Below are 16,961 nucleotides of genomic sequence, written 5' to 3'. Positions count from 1 at the left end.
ACTGTGTAACAGCTTCTTCCCCCAAGCCATCAGACTCCTCAATACTCAGAGACTGGTTTGACACACACGTGTCCTGAGTTGCACTTTAATAACTGTCACTTTATAACTGTCTGCTACCTCAATAACTGCTATGTGCATAGAACATTATCTCATAGTATGTTATGTTTACATTTTTAGAAACTGTCATCTTTTTGCACTACTGAGTACTGGTCGGCGCTGCACTGTCTATTGTCCTGTTCATTGTCAGTAATTTGTTGTACTGTCCTGTACTTTTTGCACATGTTTGCACGTGCACTTTATATAGGTATATATAGGTAGTTTATATAGGTATTATTTCGTTGTGTAGTCTCATGTGGTCCTATGTTGGTCCTTTGTTGTTTTTATGTAGCACCATGGTCCTGGAGGAACGTTGTCTCGTTTTGCTGTGTACTGTACTAACTGTATATGGTTGAAACGACAATAAAAACCACTTGACTTGACTTGACTTGAACAGGGCTCAAGAGACTTCTGCATGCCCACTTCAGCAGTATTTGAGATTCTTCCTGCCCTGCCAAAATTATTACAGTTTTTCTCAATTGCTTTGGCTCGATTCTCAAATGAGAATAATAATAAAAAAAAAAACATTAAGTTCAAATCTCTGAACAATTAGTACTTGTTCACGCCGGATTTAAATTTCTTATCCATTTAAGCAAACTGCAAGCGTTTTGGCACATGTGTGCAAAAGAGAAAGTACAATTGTCTACAGTTTGCACAATAACTAAATGCACACGGCTTGCTGATCAAAACTGATGAGTTGATTCTCAGTGAAACTGTCATACTCTTCACAACTTCTAAACATTATTTCATTGTGTGAGCCATCACATGCAAAATGATCCATTCAGTTATCAAAATCTATCAGACATGCATGTATGTTCCATAAATATCTATGACATGGAATGTTTTTTCATTGATGCGTCATTTTGTGGCAAGTTTCTGTTCACTATGTGTGATTTTACATGTAAGAAATGTGTAAAAATGGACAATCAAATGTGAATTGTCTGCTTGCATGTAACGCATTACTACAAAAATAAATGTACCGTATAAATACAAATGTGCATATCCCTTTTCTGTGTACTACAGTATTGTACAAAATTAACTTTTCCCAGTAAACTTCTATCTACTTTTGAAATCGGTATTTAAAAAGTTCAGTGTGATACACAATAGCATTCAGCTAGACAAAACTGACATTCTTGTATAGTACAGCAAGTAGTCAGTGTCAACAAAAAGTAGAACAAAAATGAAATTTGTATATAACAAACATTTCCAGTGTTCACTGCCATGGTGAACAATAATTTCAACATTTTGACCAGTACGGCTCACACGATGACTAAAATACTTTTCATTTTGGTGACATTGGCCAATTTACTGACACAATCACTAGGTTTTAAAGCATTAATTAAATGTTTTGGGTGAGTTACTAAATTTTACTCCATCTGTCCGTCCATCTGTCTGTCTGTCTGTCTGTCTGTCTATCTATCTATCTATCTGTCTATCCGTCCGTCTGTGTATATATATATATATATATATATATATATATATATATATATATATATATATATATATATATATACTACTTTTTTCGTACAAATTCACCATAGTGTAGACAATGCTGTACATCTTGATCAGACTTTCAATCTCTAATTTGAAACAAAATGATATACCCCTAGTTCCAGTTATGGCCAGATGAGGGAGTGTTGAGTTTAAATGCTTTTAAATTGAAACGGAAACTCCTCTGTTACAATCCATATTCCATCAACTACAGTTTATCCATCACCAATCAACCACCTACAGCATTACAATACCATATCATGCTAATGCAGAACATTTATATGTGTGATCATTGATTTGGTCTCCAGAAAAGTGTGTGAGAGTTATGGTACATTTAATTTTATAGAGAACAGTGGCTCAGACTGACAATATGAAGATTGGATGGAGACAAAGAAAAAGCATTATAAAGTAAAATAAAAATAAAACAAATAAAAATGAAGGACAGGGGCTTGGGGGATGACAAAGGGAGATAAACTTAATGAATAGATTAGTTGTGCGATGACGAAGAACCCTTAAGTAGACAAACAGTTGTATTGCACAACCAAGTACTGTGTTCTGAAGCAAAAGGTAAATAAACACTGCTGATAACAGTTCACTTGAGTTATTCATAAAGTCGAAAATATGTGTCATGTGCCATGAAGCTTAAGTTCAATTGATCTTTGTAGTAAATGTTCCTTTTTATGTCCATGAAAAGCCACAGATTATAAAAACATACAGAGCTCTCTAAATTCACAATATTGTCAGCATACAGATATAATGTTTGCTTGAACTTTTGCATACGCTTATTTTAGTAAAATAGTTATATTGTCAGTGTATTGGTTTTTGTTAACAGTATCACAAGTTATGTATTGCTACATTGACAAAATTAAAAGCTAAAGTTAAAGATGTTATGTTTGCTCATTTATGTTGATATTATGTTGTGCTCATTTATATAAAGGGGCTATGTTTGCTGTTTGCTTTTTTAAATGGATTTTTATCAAATGTTTATATTGCACCTGATAACTGCAAGAACACCCCACCAAAACATTTTAGAACATATAATAAATATTAACCTGGGTTTGTGGGAGGTGGCATAATTCACACACCCAAATGTAGGACTACGAAATCAACGGTATACTGCATAAACAGAGGTCATGAGCTGTAAAAAGTGCGTACAAGCAGATTTATCAGTAGGCTATATTTCCTAAACACCTTCATGTATCACCGTCACTTACCCAATGATTTTAGCTTATTTGTGTAGAACAATTTATATAAACCCAGAAGAATATAAAATCTAATTAGAAAAGGTAAAAACAGTATTCATGATTAATGTTATTTAAATCACCATAACAACACCTTGCTTTTAATGAATGAGCAATCTTCAAAACATTTCCAACTTTAGCTACACCCCTAAGCTGTTGTCTGATTGGTTAGGTAAACCACATGTTCATCTCACTGTAAGCTGATTGGCTACCAATACTGAGCCCATACTCCACATTGTTTTTCAAAACCAAACAAGAACAAATTTGAGCAGATTGCACAGCAAAGTTAAATACATTGAAAGTATATGTGTTGTTTTAAATTTGAATACAAAACAAGCTTTCCAAAATGTGCTTTTATGGATGCTGATTTTACTGCTGGAATATTTTGTCTCCAATTAACAACTTGCAAATTATTTCTAATGTGCAGTCTCAAAGAGCAACAATGTTTTGTTTTTCAAATAACAAGCTGTGTTCATTAGCTATTCAAATTGAGTACTTTTTTATTCAAAAAGTACTTGTTTTGTTCTTGTGTTCTTCTGAACAGAAACTATTTTCAGCAAATTTGTTTGGAAAGTATACAAGAGTGTTGATTCTAGAGGTCCCAACAAAACCTAAACAAAAAGAAATACATAGTCACTACATTTTAGACATCTGATTAATTGTTATAGACATACATCCAATGTAATGAAGTGCATTATAGTTATATTCATAATATGTTGTAATATGGTTTTTGATATCAGCAGTATCTATTTTAAACAAGAAACATAACAACATATACAATATGTTATTTAAAGGGTTAGTTTACCCAAAATGAAAATTCTCTCCTCATTTACTCACCCTCATGCCATCCCAGGTGTGTAAGACTTTCTTTCTTCAGCAGAACACAAGCAAAGATTTTTAGAAGAATATCTCAGCTCTGTGGTCCTTTTCAATGCAAGTAAATGGTGACCAGAAAAAGGACATAAAGGCAGCATAAAAGTAATCCATGAGATTCTAGTGTTTATATCCATGTCTTCTGAAGTAACATGATAGTTGTGGGTAAAAAAAACAGATCAGTATTTGAGTCATTTCTATTGTAAATCTACACTTTAACTTTCACATTCTGTTGTGGAAGTGACTTTCACTTCCACATTCAGCCACTGACTGGTTGGGGCTGGTCAAAGAAGGAGATTGATAGTAAAAAAAAGACTTTAATATTGAACTGTTTCTCACCCAAACCTATCATATCTCTTCTGAAGACATGGATTAAACCACTGGAGTCTTATGCAGGGCCGGCACTGACCAAATTGATGCCCTACACAGAGTTCTGCGATCGTCGGAAGGGGGGTGGGGGTGCACGAGGTAATAATCTGACATGGTGCAAGCTGCGAGGCGATCATCGGTGTTCTGTGACTGCTATCAGGTCCTTGAATAAAGTAGAAAGTGCGAGGAAGGGCAGCCGGTGAAGTTTCTGGTGCCCCTCTAGAGTATGTTTCTGGTGCTCCCCCCTAGGTAGTTATTGCCCTTTGTAGACTGTGTTTGCAGACCCTATTGTTAGTGGCGGTACTGGTCTTCTGGAGTACAGGTACTTTTATCCTGCCTTTATGTCCTTTTTGGACCTTCTGAGTTCTGGTCACCATTTACTTACACTGAATGGATCAACAGAGCTGAAATACTGTTCTAAAATCTTTGTGTTTTTCAGAAGAAAGAAAGTCATACTCATCTGGGATGGCATGAGTAAAAGAAGGGGTAACTATCATTTTTGGGTAAACTATCACTTTAAGTAAGAAAGCATCAAGAGATCGAGAGGAAAAGTACTAGGAGATTTGTTTAGGATGTTTCAACTCTTATCAAACCATTAAAAGCTAAATAAACAAAATTTTTATACACATAATGAATTGCTAAATATTTTGTGTTTTTCTTTGCATTTTTCAGTACAAGCATTCATGTATCTAATGATAAATCCAAGCATTGGAAACAACAGGAGATTTTAAAGAATAAGAGATCTAACTATTGATTGAGCTCATTCCACATATGTACAGATGAAGATGAGCTACACTGTATTTACTGCTAACAGAACGAGGGGAAAAAAACAGTGATAGAAATGACATTTGTAAAATGCAGAACATCAACAAGCATTTGCTACAAATTCTGTGAAAGAGGATAAAATTGGCCCTTGAGCTTAATCCCATGTCTCAAAGGATGGATTAGAATGTTTGAACCACATAACTTCATGTTGTGTCAGGGGAGGGTATAAGGATGTCTTTCCTGATGAGTCAATTTAAAGCAGTCACTTTAACATTTTCATCATTTTGAGTATGTTACTATTCCTCCCAGACATACTGCTTAATCTCTGGCATGCTTCATCTGGGATTCATTTGATCTGTCATAACATCCTGCTGCTGAAGTGTCTAGAGAGACTGTATGAGAGAAATGGGGTAGGCAGAGAGGAAAAAAGGGATTTTTACATTTTTGCTTGAATAAAGAGACTAGGCAGGTAATTTACATGCAGTTGTATGCAGGTATTTATGTATACAAATACTGTATATTGTGCCTTGAAAAAGTATTCAACATTTAAATGTTGTTGCCCTTATTTATACATTTGTTTAATTTTATGAGATGCTGGCATGCTGGTGTCCTTATCAGGCCTCTAAACTAGCTTTACCAGCATGCCTTGGCATGGAAATTGATGCTGGTCTTTTCAACAGGCTACTTTCATTTCACAATCACACTCTGCCAGGCATTTCAAGGCTTCTTTTTCTGTTTCTTCCTTACCATGTCCTCCAACACTTAGGTTGATTACAAAAAAAAACTATATGAAATCATTTGTGTGTGTGTGTGTGTGTGTGTGTGTGTGTGTGTGTGTGTGTGTGTGTGTGTGTGTGTGAGCGTGTATTTATCACTTTGTGGGGACCAAATGTCCCCATAAGGATAGTAAAACCCGAACTTTTTGACCTTGTGGGGACATTTTGTCGGTCCCCATGAGGAAAACAGCTTATAAATCATACTAAATTATGTTTTTTGAAAATGTAAAAATGCAGAAAGTTTTCTGTGAGGGTTAGGTTTAGGGGTAGGGTTAGGTTTAGGGGATAGAATATAAAGTTTGTACAGTATAAAAACGATTATGTCTATGGAAAGTCCCCATAAAACATGGAAACACAACATGTGTGTGTGTGTGTGTGTGTGTGTGTGTGTGGTATTGAAGTATGAGAAGTTGGGCAAGGTCTCACTGGGGCTTCAGTAGTGGAGGAGAAAGGATGGCCGTAGGGAGTTTCCTGTCTGCCCCACACTTCTGTACAACCCCTCTCCCTCCCCCTCCTCAGAAAATCTGCCTCTTCTCTCATGTTATCTTTCTCTCACACATTGCCACACATATGTTGTGCCACAAAGCACGGCCAAGTATCAGCCACTATTGGGATGAATTTCCACATGGCATTTTGTCATCTCAATTAGACAAAAATTTAATCTAGTCTGTAATCTGTGTTTGTATGTGTTGTTTGTGTATTTTGACACCGAATGCCATATACAGGTCAAGAGGCCAAATCAAAACTTGAATCTTCTAGAGGATAGAAAATCATGCATTTTAGGAATGTTTAAAGGTTTGTTCAGCTAAACATAATTATTCCTTGTTCAAAACTTAGGTGACAGAATTTCTCAAAATTGGTAGAACTGGGGAATTTAGACAGAATAAATGGTGGCCTAATTTATTTTTGGCTCAAAACAATTTAAAAGATAAATTGTGTGTTTTTATTTAATTTAATGTATTTATTTTATTAGTTTTAAAGTTTCATTCATTAAAAAAAAAAAGAAACAGTAAATCAATGGTTTAAGATAGGGTAAGGCCATTGTCAAAACATATAATAAGTCTCAAAGACTTGAATTAATGTACAGTATAATATGTACAGGTCTACATAAAATGTATGCAGTAAACATAGATTCAAGCACTAGCGTTACATTTTTTGTTTTTACTAAGATACTTTGTTTTGAACTGGATTACTGAGAAATTCCTACAGGATAACTTGAGTCAAGGAAGAACTGGTACAGTACATCTCTGACTTGTACTGAATTAGAAAAGCCCTCAAAACAGCAGCTCTTCTAGGTTTCTAGGTCATAATGTGCACAAAGATGACATAACTGAGCTTTAAATTCATTACTTAAGTGTGATCTGTCACCTTAAGTCAATATATGTTGAAAGAAAGATTGTGTAAACTGAATTTGCAATGTATTTATTGTTCATGCTGTAATGCTGTTCAAATTCAATGCCGTTTTTTCATTGCAATGTTAAAAATCAAGTATTAATAATTTTCAAATTAATGGAACTTTCTGCAAAATTATGGTAAATGACCTACTTTCTACAAAGTCAGTGTGTCTTTCCTGAGTGTCAGCAAATGAGAACGAGAGAACTATACAACCTTGAGTGTCTAAAATCAGCTGAACTACAATCATTACCCTACCAGTCATTGCATTTCTGACTGTTTGCCTGGGGCTTTGAAAAAAGTGTAAACATTTTAGAAAATCAATGTGCATGTTAAGATGGTTCTCTCTGGCATTAGCTTTCACTTGACTAAGAACATTCACATTCCAAAGCTGTCTGTTTCGGTTCTTTCACCCAGATAATTTGGAATAAATTCACAATGGATGTTTGTTAATCTCCAAACTAAACAATTGAATTGCGGTTATTTTCTTAACAATACAAATGGCTCGATGAGTAAGTCTAAAAGCAGAATACATTTGCCATTATGGAGTTTGAGATGTGTAAAAATGTGTGATTGATTAAGGCAAACACAACTCAAACCATACATCAGTTATGTATGTTGTTTTTGTATCTACGTGTCTACAATCATGTTTTGTGCAATTGCATATCCTCGCATGGAAGATAAGCCATGATGAGCATGTAGTTGTTCATTGTTGACAGTTAAATCTGACCTGTCTGGGAGGTGTGTACAAAGGTTCCACTCAGGTGAGAGTTTGAACTTTGCTGCTCTGCACTAAATCACTGGCAATCTGTCCTACGAGTAAAGAAGTTTGTTTACCATGGAACAGCCCACTGAGCATCAGTGACCCAATTCCCTCCTTTCAAAATCATGGACATCATCCAGCACATGCATCACGTACTGCACACAATGTCACGTATACACTTAAAGGAATAGTTTAAGGAATATTTTCACACTCCCATGTGTGTATGACCTAATTTCTTCTGAAGAACACAAGCAAAGGTTTTTAGAAGAATATTTCAGCTTTGTAGGTCCATGCAATGCAAGTGAATGGTGGCCAGAATTCGAAGCTCCAAAAAGTACATAAAGGAAACATAAAAGTAATCAATGTTTTTCCAGTGGTTAAATCCATATCTTCAGAAGCGATATGATAGGTGTGGGTGAGAAATCAATCAATCTTTAAGTCCTTTTTTGCTATAAATCTTCACTTTTACTTCCACGTTCTTCTTCTTTAGCGATTCGCTTTTTACGTTTTTTTACGATTTGCATTCTTATTGCATATCACCACATACTGGTCGAGGCTGGTTGAGATTTCTAGTAAAAAAAAAGGACTTAAATATTTACCTGTTGCTCACCTACACCTATCATATCACTTCTGAAAATATGGATTTAACCACTTTTATACCGCCTTTATTTGCTTTATGGAGCTTCAAAGTTGGCCACCATTCACTTGCACTGTATGGACCAACAGAGCTGAGATATTTTTCTAAAAATCTTAATTTGTGTTCAGCAGAGTAAATGATGAGAGAATTTTCATTTTTGGGTCAACTATCCCTTTTAGTCAAACAAGTGACTTTCATTAGAACAGAGAGCAAATCTTTTTAGGCATCCCTTCAACTATATATCCCAGGTCAGTGTAAAATGGTCAAAGACAAGCCATTAAAACTTCCCAGCAACCCAGAGGTATTTTGTTCTCACGTCAGTCAACAACCGTGCCACCTAACAGCTGACTGCAGACAACATCAACAACGCGTGTCCCTGAGAGGGAGGTGGTGTGCGCTCGCGTCATATGGCCCGCCGCTCTCTGATTGGCCAGCGCGACTCACCAGACATGACCGCGCTTGTTTTCTGCAGAGGAAGCGCGCGTCTGGGATGAAAGAGGCAGCAGCGTTTCAAGAAGAGGTGACCAAATAACACATCTGAAATTATTTTAGCAAAACATAGCAATAGTTTTAAAAAGCACCGGCGCGTGTTAGTTTAGACGAGGACACTGTTTAAGGATCAAGGTGAGTGTTCAAAACCTATACTTCCTCTGACATCTCGTTAAGAACAGGTTGTTGTTTTAATAGATGACTATTAAATGTATGGTACATTATACATACTTAACTTCCATCTTTGGTTCTTGTAGTGCCAAATGCCAGGACTAGAAGAACATTGTTGGACCTGCTCCCGTTCAACCAGTGTGAAGTCGAATGACCTGTCCAGCGCCAGCTGGATTGTTTGTAAAACGGGTGAAATGATGTCAATCATAACCTCAGTGCTCAGCCATGCATACGGCTCTGTGCACAGTCTCCAGTCTGCTAATTTAATTCGACGGGGGCTTGTGTTGTTTATTGTCGGAGTAGTTCTCGCCTTGGTGTTAAACTTACTACAGATCCAGAGAAACGTTACATTGTTCCCAGAGGAAGTGCTGGACACTTTGTTTTCGTCCGCCTGGTGGATTCCGATCTGCTGTGGAACTGCTGCTGGTAAGTCGAGTAAAATGTATATGTTTTGTTGATGTTAATAAGACAAAGGAGTGTGTGTTTTGACTACTCTGGGAAGAATCGCGTGCGTGTCTGTTGTTATTGTGTTTACATTATGTATCAGTCCTCAGACTTGTGATATCGGGACTGTTGTTGATATGCGTCGGACACTGGCCATTTTTGCTCAAGGGTTGTACTAGCCTGGAAATAGCCGGGCATTCGGGGTCGTTCTTGGGGTGCTGCTTTTTCATTGGTTGCACTCAGAACGGGTGAGCTGCGAGGGAGGCACGCCATTGGCTGTTGCGCTGAACATACCACTTACCCGAAAGTGAAACACGGAAGTCGTGTGCAGCAGAAATTATTAAACAATTCTGCCACGCTCGACTCCTCCCCTGCATTCCAGACAGTCCACATATAGTGGTGATGTGGACGCATACCAGCCCACATCCTTTTCAATAGAAAATCCCATTTAAAGAAGTGACATTTGCTATCTTTTATTTGGCCCCATGTGTATCTACAAAGCAAATGCAAAAAGTGTCTTCTTTAAATTGGTTTTGTATTTATTTACTTGTTGTAATAATAATAAAAAAAATGAATAAAAACAATGGAAATTAGACTCAGATTTCAACCTGAATATTTTGCCACCTATTTTTGACAATAAATGTTAATTGAAGTACTTTGTATGTTTTATCTTTCCTCAGCTGTTGTTGGTCTATTGTATCCCTGCTTGGACAGCCACCTTGGAGAGCCACACAAGTTTAAGAGGGAGTGGGCAAGCGTGATGCGCTGCATTGCTGTTTTTGTGGGCATTAATCATGCCAGTGCTGTATCCTTAACAGTGCCACTTAAAGCTTTTACTTTGTGCCTAATGAACACTTTTACACACATTTGTGGGTTAGTCAAAACATTTCATGCCTAGCACATCTGTGAATTCTAGTATGCACTTCATGTAGCATTACACATTGTTTCAAAACATTCCATTTATGTTATTCAAGAAAAGTGCTCCGCTCGAACAAACTGGCACATGTTTCCCTTTATTCAAGTTATCTCACAGAAACTGGACTTTGCCAATAATGTGCAGCTTTCACTAACTCTGGCTGCCCTGTCTCTGGGCCTGTGGTGGACATTTGACCGTTCCAGGAGTGGCTTTGGCCTGGGGTTGACCACTGCCCTGCTAGCCACACTCATTGCTCAGCTGCTGGTCTACAACGGTATCTACCAGTAAGTTATGACTGGCACATATTTAGAGATAAGTCTCATTTAGAAATTGCGGTTGTAAGTTAGTAGTTGTTTCAATGCTTTTTATTTATTGTTTATCAGGTATACATCTCCAGACTTCTTGTATGTTCGCTCTTGGTTGCCTTGTATATTCTTCTCTGGTGGAGTGACAGTAGGGAATATCGGGCGACAGCTGGCTATGGTAAGAATCTGTTCACCTGTCTGTAAAATGTTTACTCTAAATGCTTGCCCATATTTATGCCTGTTTATTTAATTAAATTTTTTGGCTGTAGGGCTCTACAATAGTCCTATGGTCATTTACACTTCCCTGTCTAGCTTAGATTTAAAAAAGAAACCTAAACTGGCGCACACACTGAAACAAAAGTGAAACGTAACAATCTGAGCTCACTGTGAATGCTTGCTTCATATCAGAACAAGCCTGAATTATAGGAAGCAAGTCAAACTGATTGGCAGATTATTATACACTTAAAGTTTAATATTTACAAACTGGAATTTTTTAAGATTCTGATTAGTTGAAGAATTGGCTTAGGAAGTACTTTATTTGAGGCTTGAAGACTGACATTCTTATGTGCACCCGTAGACAGTATTTTCTTGATTATCTTATAACAGCTGTGGCTCAGTTGGTAGAGCGGGTCAGCTGCCAATCGCAGGGTTGGTGGTTTGATTCCCGGCCCACACAACTCCACATGCTGAAGTGTCCTTGGGCAAGACACTGAACCCCAAGTTGCTCCCAATGGCAGGCTAGTGCCTTGCATGGCAGCTCTGCCACCATTGGTGTATGAGTGTGTGTGTGAATGGGTGATTGGGAAACAGTGTAAAGGTTTCTCTAAGGTTAAAAAAAAAAGCGCTATATAAGTGCAGACAATTTCCATATTTCCACATTTCCATAACACACTGTGTACTAGCAGACATACTAGCAGTCTTGCACCTGGGCTAAAATGTCATGCTTGGACATCTTAATTTATTGCTGGTTGTTTTCTGAGTCATGTTTATGCCATCCTATACAAGCCTTCTCAGTCAGCTGTGGCTCTTTGTCCTGCTGGCATAACCACCTCCTTTCTCAATAAGAGTGTGAAAGCAGATTACGTCCCTTGTTTTTCATGCTAATGGTCAGGGAGATGGAGCCAGTGAAGCAATTTGGGGTTTTTTAGGGTTTTTGTTTTGAGTTGGCAGTGGGTGATTTTGCTTGACCAACTGGGATTAGCAATATAGTATTTTTCTCATTTGCATTATTAAGTGTCCTGTCAGTTTGGTAGCAGCTGATCATTAGAGTGCTATAAAAAGTAGACTATCATTCCCAGAAATTATATATTCTAGACTGAAAATTGTTAAATTTAGAGACCCACAGATCAGATGTGCCTAAATATATCTGTAACTATGAAACTTTATGTATTCTGAAAGTCCCATGCTGATATCAGATCAAATCACTTTATTGTCACTCAACCATATACACGAGCGCAACAGTTGGTGAAAGTCTTGAGTGCAGTTCCGAGCAACATAGCAGTCATGACAGTGATGAGACATATACCAGTTTACAATATCTAATTAACATAATTACAACACAATATACAAATAATATACAATGTACAGTATACAATAAAAAAAAAGTTTATATAAAGTTGGTTGTTTCAGGCTGTCGGTTGATAGTAAGTTTCCAGTATGTTGTTAAGAGAAAATATAATTTATGACAATCCAGTGTGAGATTAATAAAGTGTAGTGATGATGTATATTAGTCGATATTGTAGTAATAATCTCTACCCCAGATGGCTGTATTTCAGAATATAGCTCTTGTGAATGAAACTTCTATATGTAATAGTACTGGGGGGAAAAAACCCACTAATAATTATGCAGAAGGTATTCTGACCACCAAATTATTATATAAGTTCATCTGGTTTTACTTTTGGATGCTTAAATATGGCAATACACCTGCAATTCATGTTACTGTAACTGGGGTCTATTGTTTTTCCTCTATTGGGGAGGTTCTGATTGCTCTCTGAGAGGTTGCATTCATAGAATTAGAACATGTATTTAAAAAAAAAAACAAATGGCTAAATATGTAGCACAGAGCCTGGTTAGGAGACTGGCCATGTGACATATGAACCACCAGACAGTCTTGACCTATGAAGGGCTATCATATTTTACAGGGCTTCCAATCCACTCAACAAGCCTTAAATAACTTGTGGATATACAAGGCTTGTGTCACATATAGTGCAAACTAATTATAACCATGGTGTTGAGGCACAAAGTGGTTCAGCCTTGTAACAAATTTTTTCCCTTGCTAGTTTCTGTGAGAACATTTGTTGGTGGCACCTTTTTAAATATACATAAATACACACCTAGGGTTCTGCAACATATTTGGGTAATAAGAAGGAAGCAAGGCCAGTGCTTTGAAGGTTAGTTTTACTTTTAGTGCTTGCTACATATTCTGGCCTCCTGATCTGAGTACTAATGCTTCTTTTTAGAGCCCTTATCCCTCAGCTACTGCTTTTGGTGTGTGTATTATACACATACAGTTTATACTGTGTGCACAATAATGTTAGGGTCTATGAAAATTAGCTACAAAATGCAAATAAAGCTTTTTCAGTTTTTATCTGTTTGGTTAAGCACAGCACTGTTGCTTCTGTATTTAATTACTTTCTCTTTCTCCACAGGGCTCGACTGAGAAGCCACATAACGACTAAGCAGATGTTGGAGGTCATGAAGTGAGATTAGTAGAGTGCCAAAATGGAGGGCCTTGCGAACTGAGACTCTATATTGGGTGTACCTGGATACAAAGACTTTTCTGTTCTAGCATAACTTCTGCTCTTAATTTTGCTCCTCTTTATAATGAAAAAGAACCTGAAGAGCGGGCTGGTCTGAGCTGACCCAGTGTGCCATGAACAGTTCCTCCGAAACACCAAAAGAACCCCTGTGGCATTCATTACAACTATAAGCATTGTCAATGTTACAACAGCTCATTGCAGTAGTGTTACTGGAAGCATCAGTCTCCTTATTACCAGGTTGCTGGTGTGCCGACTGTACAAACTCATAGCTAGTTTCACTTCTGAAATTGAAAGAGTGAAAAGTAGCGGTGAAGCTGTGTGTATTAGTTCTGGTCCTATGGATAAGACCAAGGAGATAAAGGTGGTGCAGAAGTGCACACTTTATTGTGTTTTACTTTTGCTGGAGAACTGATGGATAAATGAAAGGGAAAAAATTAAAGGCTGTGCAAAATACATAAAATATCCAAAGAGGTCCGTGTACTGACGATATAGGATTTGTTTTATTTAAAAAAAAAAAAAATGTATAACACTTGCAGCACTGCGAGGCTCACATACAGACTGACCTACCGCCCTGAGTATTACTATGAGTACCAGAGAGGTTTGATTGCCAATCACATTTGTGCCGACTGTTTAGTGTAGTCTATTGACTGAATGGATTGTTTTATCATACCTTTGAATATTTGTTGCTAACACAGACCAAAAGTAAAACTAGAAACATTAATTATAAAGTGGCACCTTGAAATAAGAATCAAACGTAAGTTAAAACATCATGGTTGCTCATATTTCTATAAATTTAGTTTGGAAACTTTGGATAACTGAGTGTCCAAGAAAACATACTTTATTACAGCAGCCTCAAAGTTTTGCAATCTGTGATTGCCTTTATATTAATAGAATTGAATGCTTTTGTCAGTACACTTGTCTTTTTTTTTGTACTTCATTGTGTGTTGCTTATCACATGTAGACATTTCTATATCTAATCTAAGATGTATTACTTGGCTAGTGCGTAGGTTTGGGGGTCTTGCCAAATGAAGTGCAATGAGTCATTATGAGCCTTAAATTCTTTGATATTTATTACATTTTACAATGTTAAGTTACCCCAGACGACTCAGTCGAATGCAGTATAGAAACAAACCAGCAATAATCACATTTATATATACATGTGAAGGAAATGGATACTATGACAGAAAACTAACTTTTAAAAGAAGTCACATACAAAAGATGCTTATGCAAAGAATACCAATGACCATTTCCACTGTTCTGAAGAAATGAAAAGAAGTCACATTGTATGTATTTACTAGCATTAGTAACAAAATGTTGTGTGCTTTGTTTCAGATCGTTTTAAATAAAAGGTAATAAAAAGGTTGCTCTAAGGAGCAACAGGCTCTTAATGAATCTCTGCTTCAGGGAATGAGAGATGTAAAACTGAATGAAAGCTTGAAAAGAATTGTAATAATTCTAGGATTATTATATTCATAGGAAGACATGGCACTGAACATTTTTGGCAAACATTGAATTCCTTAATTTTATGTATTGTTAACCTAGTTGCAACCATTGAAGTAAGTATAGACAGAAGGCAGACAGTTGCTTTACCAGTATGACATTGTTTATTCAAACAGACAACATAAATAAGATAGTGGCCTGTTATTAATCATACACTGGTTCTAAACTGCAAATTGAATAACATTAGCATAAAATGGCCTGCAAAGGCTCACTTTTCACCTTCTAAATCTAGGTCACAGTCAAGCCAAGTTGCCTAATAACCTCTGGCTCAGATGTCTGTTTGCCTTAAAAGGAGAAGTTCACTGAACTTTTTGAATTGTTCCCCACAACAGTGAGTCAACAACCACTGCACTGAAAACTGACCATTTTTTAGCATTTACATTTTTATTTATGATTTTGGTGATTAACATTAATGAATGGAACCTTGTTATAAAGTGTTACCAAAACTTTTAATGCTAAAAACTACAAAAATGACAAGCACATTTTTTTCATCTGTTGAATATTTTTTCGATGAAAATATGAATCACATTCAAGCAATAATTTTAGCTTTAGCTATATGTAATTACATCAATATTTACTGTAGATCAGCATGTCATGTGTTTTATAAAATATATTGTTTATACTCATTCTTGTATTTATCACACATGTATAAATGCAAATAAAAATGTAGAGACATATTAGTTAGATTAGATTCATTCCACTTTTGTAAAGGAACATTTATACAATCAGCACAGTTTTGATTACATAGTAGCTTATTTTATCATGTTTGTTTTCTTCAAAAAAAATAATAATTCCAAGAGATTACTAACATTAAATTATACAATATTTTGTGTTATGTGAAAACTGTGTCTATACATTGCTTTATAAATTTTAAACCTTATTTATTTATAAATTTTTTAAATTGAAAATAGTCAGTGAAAATAAACTTATTCTTGTGAGAATTCATTTCTAAAGCAATGTGAGTATTCAAGTTTTTCAGAATAATGTATAACTTAATGTGTTAGTAATCTCTAGATGGAATTATTTAGATATTTTAAGAAAAAAAGAATGATAAAACAAGCTAATCAAACTTGTGCTGATTGAATAAATGTTCCCAGCAAATCATTTAATGTGTGTGTGTGTGTATATATATATATATATATATATATATATATATATATATATATACATACACACACACACACACACACACTATTATTTACAATAATAGTAAAGTCATCAACACTATGGAATAACATAATTGTGACTAAATAAATCAAAACCCTTTGCCTAGAATTTGCTAATGTACTCTTGACATTTTCTCAACTCACTTCTTGAGGTATCACCCTGGGGTGCTTTTTCAACAGTATGTTGGGCACTTTTTGGCTTTTTTTGTATTATTAAATATTAGTTTTATAATTAAATAAATTAATATGGTGGCACAATTATATTTTTGTCTACAAAACTAATTTCAAACTTTTAAGCATTCGCCTTCAGATCATGAGAAACATTTCAGTCAAGTGTTTCAAACTTTTGTCTGGTAGTGTATATACAGTAAATACACACACATTTGGCTAAACTTCATTAATCAGAATGTGGTCTCAGATTAAGATTTCAGTCATTGAGGGTACAGCAATAATGGCACTGTTCCTCTTTTTTTTTGCCTTTGATAACCTAGATTCTTTTCTTCTACTTTTTATCTTCCTCTATACCTCTCCCTCTCCCTCTCTCTCTCGCTCTCTCTCTCTCTATATATATATATACACACAGGTTTGGGGAGTAACAGAATACATGTAACGGGATCATGCATTTACAAATACTGTATTCCACTACAGTTACAATTGAAATCATTGGTAATTACAATACAGTTACATTCAAAATGTACTTTGATTACTGAAGAGATTACTTTGCATGTTATTGTCATCTGTTTCATTTAATATTTAGTCCTTTCAGATAGAAAACATTTATAATATAAATGATGCGATCCAAAGTGCA

General features: G+C 36.0%; 1 protein-coding gene across 1 annotated transcript; it reads left to right on the top strand.

Moving 5' to 3' along the window:
- The first annotated feature begins 8,782 nt into the window (after positions 1–8,782).
- On the top strand, positions 8,783–15,474 carry LOC127628765 (insulin-induced gene 1 protein). Its single transcript, XM_052105671.1, has 6 exons — positions 8,783–9,027; positions 9,150–9,489; positions 10,188–10,312; positions 10,541–10,707; positions 10,807–10,906; positions 13,377–15,474. Exons 2-6 carry the CDS (start codon positions 9,156–9,158, stop codon positions 13,404–13,406), a joined length of 756 nt encoding a protein of 251 aa, XP_051961631.1. The 5' UTR covers positions 8,783–9,027; positions 9,150–9,155; the 3' UTR covers positions 13,407–15,474.
- Positions 15,475–16,961: the final 1,487 nt, after the last annotated feature.

The sequence above is a fragment of the Xyrauchen texanus genome, chromosome 1 (genome assembly GCF_025860055.1).
Source record: "Xyrauchen texanus isolate HMW12.3.18 chromosome 1, RBS_HiC_50CHRs, whole genome shotgun sequence".
Taxonomy (NCBI): domain Eukaryota; kingdom Metazoa; phylum Chordata; class Actinopteri; order Cypriniformes; family Catostomidae; genus Xyrauchen; species Xyrauchen texanus.
Note: the sequence above shows the minus strand (reverse complement) of the source record. Positions and strands in the feature narration are given on the sequence as shown.

Bases quoted from the DNA above. Each gene is read 5' to 3' on its own strand.
- LOC127628765 (XM_052105671.1), top strand. From the start codon at position 9,156: ATGCCAGGACTAGAAGAACATTGTTGGACCTGCTCCCGTTCAACCAGT. The intron at 10,708-10,806 runs GTAAGTTATGAC...ATTGTTTATCAG, and splicing joins GTCTACAACGGTATCTACCA to GTATACATCTCCAGACTTCT. The intron at 10,907-13,376 runs GTAAGAATCTGT...CTTTCTCCACAG, and splicing joins TCGGGCGACAGCTGGCTATG to GGCTCGACTGAGAAGCCACA.